This window comes from Opisthocomus hoazin, chromosome 8, assembly GCF_030867145.1.
Source record: "Opisthocomus hoazin isolate bOpiHoa1 chromosome 8, bOpiHoa1.hap1, whole genome shotgun sequence".
Classification (NCBI taxonomy): Eukaryota; Metazoa; Chordata; class Aves; order Opisthocomiformes; family Opisthocomidae; genus Opisthocomus; species Opisthocomus hoazin.
In genome coordinates this window covers 67,655,300-67,661,299 of record NC_134421.1, presented here as the reverse complement: position 1 = coordinate 67,661,299, position 6,000 = coordinate 67,655,300, and the positions used below count along the sequence as shown (strand labels likewise).

The following is a 6,000-nucleotide window of genomic DNA, read 5'->3' as shown; positions in this document are numbered from 1 at the left end:
GGCGGGGAGAGGAGCAGGGCTGCAGCTGCGTTTGCTGCTTGGCCACTCTCAGCGCTCCCTTCGCTGATGAAAGAGCGAGACTTCGAGCAGGTACATTTTGCAAACCTTGACTACTTCTCTCCAAAGCACCGCTGGCAAGCTTACGCGTTTGAAAATTCACGGTAACTGCTTGAGCTAACAGCCCAACTCCCCAGAGGAGCAGGCTGCTGCTTTATTTCAGGACTGCCTGGTGACAGCACAGAAACACGATTCGGCCACAACTTCACTTCTGTTTTCAAGCAAGATATCACCAAGAGGAGTTCTGCTCCTCTCTGGTGTTGGTCCACGTACGCCCAACACAGCGTTGCCCCCGTTCACCCGTTAGTGCACAACTCAAGATGCCAATGCAACGAGCCAAGACAGGGAACACCATTACTATTAATCTAGCCAGAACCACCTTAATTAACTCAGGTTAAGTTAAATGCATTCGTCAGCTTCTGTTATGTGAAATGATGCTCTCCATTTCACAACTCCTTGCTGCACAGTAAGAAAATCTCGCATTTACCAAGGGTGATTCAGGTCTGTTTCTTGGGGAATCCTGCTCTGGTAAACTGCTGTCTGTTTTCACATTGCTCATATGAAGCACTGCCCGAGCCCCACGACGTACCACAAACTCTTCGAAACTCCATTTCAGAAGCAGCAAAGGCAAGGTAAAGAGGCAGACGTCAATTCTAAAGTACAACACTTTATTGCAGCATTGGCAAAGGTCAGATTTCTGAAGCTGGTGAAGATCGGGCGGCATTTCTGTATGAAATGTTACAATTTTACAAGTCTCTCTCCCTACATGCAGAAACCAAAAACAGTGGTAAAAAGGATTTTAAAAGAGCTAGAAAAAAGAATTAGTAGTAACATACAGATGAGCTCCTTAACTCCATTAACTACCTCTACCTGAAAGCAAACAAAAACCTATGCTAATAAATAACAGATTCTCAGAAACAGACCAAGAAACCTCATTTCTACTTAGAAAAAAAATAAAAATTCTACTTGTTTCCAGACTTAAATTTTTTTTTTTTAAATTTTTTTTGTTTTGTTTTGTTTCAATAGACACAGAGGCCTTATCAACCCATGAAGATCAACAAAATATTTGGATCACCTCCTTGACATCCTCCTGTTACGCTGACCGGCACGTTTTGGTTTTCAATGATACATACAATGGGCTCAGCTACATCCCCGTCCTTAGGCTGGTGTCAGGCTGTTCCAAGCAGTACGAGTCAACACCCTGTGTTAAGCAACTTCACATTCTATTTTAAACCTTAACCGACATTTTTGCCTCCTTGGCTCTCGAGGTTTTCACCCCTCCCCACTCCCACCCCCTCCTCCTTGCCCGTCTGGCAGCAAAAGGCGATTCCGTAACCAAAACCCTCCTTGCCGAGGAGCGTTTGATATCCTGCTCGTCAGGGTTTTCTTCTGGATTTCATCGTTTGCTCTGTATTTCCCCACTGTAGATCTGCAGCCCCCAAAGCACATCCTTCCAACGCAAAGAGCTCGATTCGGAGAGAACGTAACTTGCCTCATGTTTCGAATGTTGTTCTCCCGTATATCGAGCTGTCAAAGACCTCTTCCATTTCAGTGTAATTCATCTGAATTTCAGGTTGATCTTTGTTTTCACCGAGCTGCTCGCTGGTCAAGTTAACTATCTCATTCGTTTACTTCTGCTCTTATGAGAAAATTAACCCTCAACGCAGTTCCCATAACAAAAAGCTTGCTTTTTTTTTTCTTTTTCTTTTTTTTTTAGTAGGCCATGACTGGAAGCTTCCACTTGTTCCGTGTGGGGTTGGGGAAAGAGGGGAGGCTGTCGTTTCTGCCCCACGGCCCCAGCCTGTCCCAGGTTTCGATTCTGAACGCTCTAGACTGACATGCTGAGATGTGTCCACTGCTCTCATTTAATCGCTGGAGGACTCCACTATCCACAACACCGGAGATACAGGACCTAATGAAATGACACGCTGCTGGATCAACGTCTCCTAGGAAAAGAAAAAATAAATACTTTAATACAAGATGCCCGATACTGTGCAGGTTAGCAACTACTGGAGTCAACTGCTAGCGCTTCTGATACTTGTTTAACCTCTATATATTAAAAGTTACATCTTTCTATTACGTGCACAAGCTTTTAAGAAGACCGTCCCACCAGACAAAAGGTAGGTATCAGAAGTCCCCTACACAATCTCAGCAGATGAATCTAAAATTGTTCAGAAAAACACAGCTGCCCTAGCCTCCCAAATGAGATGCTAAACCACTTAACTGCACAGCTCATTTGTGAATTTGTTGAAACACAAATTATTTTACATGGTGTTCATTTTTTTGTGCAGAGTTTCTTAATGTTCAGAAGAGCTGCAAAAATGTTAGAGGGCCTTCTAGCGTCAAATAGTTGTTTAGAAAATTTTTAGAGAGTCAACAGTTGTATCAAAATCTTTGGCCATTCCTTGTTCACGAGAGACATGTCCCTACCCACAAAATGCCACATATAATTCTCTTAAGAACGTAAATCTGCATTGAAAAATTACACCAATTGGTAGGCACGCACTTCAACAAGACCAGAGTGACCTAGCAGTAACGCTAACCTAGTACCACCAACTTCAGCACAACCGTCAGTTACTGTATCCGGGCTGGATTTCAGCTGATTTCTAGACTGCACATTAAACATTAGTAGTACAAACAGAGTAAAAGTCAGACATTTACAATGACAAGAAAGTGCCAGGGCTACACACCCAAGTCTTTTCCCACATAAACAAAACAGTTCATGTTTTTTTACATCGGTGCATAAACCTCAAGGAGTTGTTGAACAGTAAGTTAATCTAAACATAGTTTTTATTGAAAATCTTGCAAGAAAAATGTTACAAGTACGTTAAAGTGGACATGGTAACTTCTGCATTTCTTGTAATAGATGAAGATTTCACAGTAATTCTGTGTTCTTGTGTATTGCTCTGGTTTGCTAACCAGTATTTCTGTGATTTATTTAAAGATGCTGTATATTTCTGTCAGAAGTACTGAGACGATGCATCACTAGAACTTACTGTAGTATTGCTTCTGCTACTTGGTTTCACCGTCTTTTGGTGTCACGCAATATAATGTTCCAATTCTTTGTGGCACACTTGATACCAGGAACATTGGCAAAAGAAAGGAGCTTTATTTTTTATATATTCAGTAGAACGAGATTTCACTTGCAGAATGTTACAACTGAGAAGAAACTTCAAACATCAATGAACTGCAGAATCATGCTTTCACCTCTCCATCTCCCTTTAAAAAAAATAATTCTACCATTGATGGGGAGGGCAGGAGAAAGGCTGGGACCAGCGGCACGCGTCCGACTTCCCCAAAATGCCTGTCAGCCAAACCAGCAGCTGCCACGGCAAGGTGGCGGCAGACCGGGCAGAGGGAGCATTGTTTCGACGGATTACGGCGAGATGCGGCTGGTAAAAATCTCTGTAGCAGCTTTTCCAAAACCAGGTATTTCACAGGATATTCCTCTCCAAATTAGTAAACTTGATCCAAACCTCTATGTGGCAAGGTCAAACATTGTACGCAGCTGTAATTAAAGACATCTTGAACTGAATGTGTAAAATGAATCCATTTTTTGCAACCTACTCCCCCACCTCCCTTCCCTGCTATCACCAGTTATTAATTTGTGTAGAAAACTTGCAGTCAGCTTCTCAACACCGCTGCGTAAGTATCAGTACTGCCTACACACTCTGTGTGATGGAGAAACACACAGATCCACTTTTACCTACCCACAGCTGGAGTAGAAAACCTGAACTTGTAGAAAGGCACAGGAACATGACACCGTGGTATTGGCTAGGAAATAATCACAAATGCATTGCACACGAAGTTGGGAGAACTTTAGCCAGCAACACAATGTGATGGCTTAAACTGAAACGTGCCCAGGAGAATATATGAAACCAAGTCCTTTCTGCACATTGCTGACATCACAAGATCACAAAAAAAATTCTTACGATTTCTTGACATGTGAGATGTTTGAAATTAAATTTCACACTTCTTCCAAACCCCTTCATGTCCTCCATCAATCCACAATGCTCTGTGGAGTACTGTATTTGTTCACAAATTCCAGGCCCTTTCCTTCTCCAAACACCTCCTCTCAAACCTCACTTGCTGCTTCGCTTTTCCCGAGTAATCTCAGCTTTGGTGCTCTCTGTATTCTCTCCCCTCATCAAATCAACCAAAGAGAGCAACATGAAATAGAAACGCAATGAACACCTGGAATTTATTTTTCTGTCTTAAACAGAATGCTTTTTCAAGAACTGTGCTTTTCTTTCTGTGCTTTGTTCTGCTGGACATGTGTTCTTGCTCTCAGAGGCAGGAGCTTTAGAGGGGAGGACAGTTCTTCCAGAGGAAAACAGCGTCTGAAGTTCAGCTCCGAGCTGTCACCTGCACGGACAGCACAGAGATAACTTACAGGGACCCACCCGTGCTTTCAGCTCTGCTCCCACAGAACTGGCCTTTGAGAACAAACAGTATGCAGGCGTTCCTGTATACCAGCTAGAGAAGAAAAATGCTGGAGAGTACTAACTTAAGTCCTGGGAAACTTAAATTTGTCGTGCCGCAGTCAGCTTCTTTCCTGTCTCATAGATCTATGGAATTGGACAAAACATCACTTGTCTTCCACATGGAAGCGTGCAAGGATGTTCGCGTATCAGACCGTGAGGTGACGTGATTCCACAGTAATGAACGCAGTAACAGAGACTACAGAGGTGCTGTGCTTTCATATGGGCTGGAGAGAAAATTCAACACATGCAAAGGTGTATAGACTCCTTCTAAACACATTCCTGCTGCTGGCGTGACAAAGTTCTTGACAGCAAAATTGGAAGTTACAGTCTGTAGAACATGAACTAGTAATTTTGCGTTGAAAAAATGTAGCACTGGATTTCAAATAGCTGTTACCAATTTAGCTGCACAAGAACATATTCCCTGGAACAATCATATTTCAGAGTGCATATTTCTGGACTAACAAAATACTAAGGTGCCCTGGCTGTCATCTAACAAATCTGAATTATCAGCTTCCATACTGCAAACATCACAGATTCAAATAATCCACAAAAAGCTAGACTCGCCTAAGTAAGAGAACCTGAATTTGTGCAAGTTATTTTGTGTTCTCATCTGTCCAACAAAAAGAAAATGCTCTGACAAAATCAAGTCAAAGTCACAGTATGCAAAGTGGGCTATTCTCACGAAGGTGTTTTGATGATTGGCAGTTAGTTGCCAGAGGGCCACAAAGCTGCAGGGATTTTTGTTTGATTTATTATTTATATTGAAACAACTTTTCTTAAACAGAGTCATTTATAAATCGGTATGCTAATAAATAAAATCTTGCCTTCCTTTCCCTCTCAGCTTTAACTGGGATCAGGTCTCTCTTCAGCTTTGCGATATGGGTTAGACTCACACCTACATGTGCAGAGCCCAGCAAGCACCATGCTTCCAGGAGAAAAGCCTGAGGACCCGGCTTTTCTTCTTCTTTTTTGCTCAGTTCCAGTGCAGTCCACCAAAAGAAGCTGCAGGATTTGCAACTCCCACCTTGTATTCCTACCCTAGAGGCTTTTCTCCCATAAACCAGCTGAAAACAGAGGTTGGAATTCACTGCTGAGTTTGAATGGCTTTCATGGAAAGCCACACTAGCATGTGTATGTGATTAGGGAAAAGGAGTAGTACAGGATCAAGAACGACAACTGAGAAAAAGTCCAGATTAAAATACTGGTGAAAAAGATGGCGAGGAATGAGACGAACTTGGCTAGCACACAGTTAGGCAGAGCACTGAATTTTTTAGTATTTATATCTAGAATGTGAAGATGGGAGCTATTTCATCATAGAAATCTCTGAAGCAAGAGCAAAATATTAATGCTGAAGTGACAATCTCTTTTTTTTTTTTTTTTTTGAAAGAGATCCATTGAAAATGACAACTAAAGATTTCAAAAGCGGTGTGATGTACCAAGGGACAGACGTGTCAGCTCA

At 42.2% G+C, this 6,000-nt stretch overlaps 1 protein-coding gene across 1 annotated transcript in view; it reads right to left on the bottom strand.

Annotated features, from left to right (window-relative positions):
- Positions 1 to 708: 708 nt before the first annotated feature.
- Positions 709 to 6,000, bottom strand: part of UPF2 (UPF2 regulator of nonsense mediated mRNA decay) — a 73,212-nt gene continuing 67,920 nt past the window's right edge. Inside the window, exon 22 of the mRNA XM_075427623.1 lies at positions 709 to 2,003. Coding sequence (XP_075283738.1) covers positions 1,994 to 2,003 — 10 coding nt within the window. The 3' untranslated portion in view covers positions 709 to 1,993. The remainder of the gene's footprint in view (positions 2,004 to 6,000) is intronic.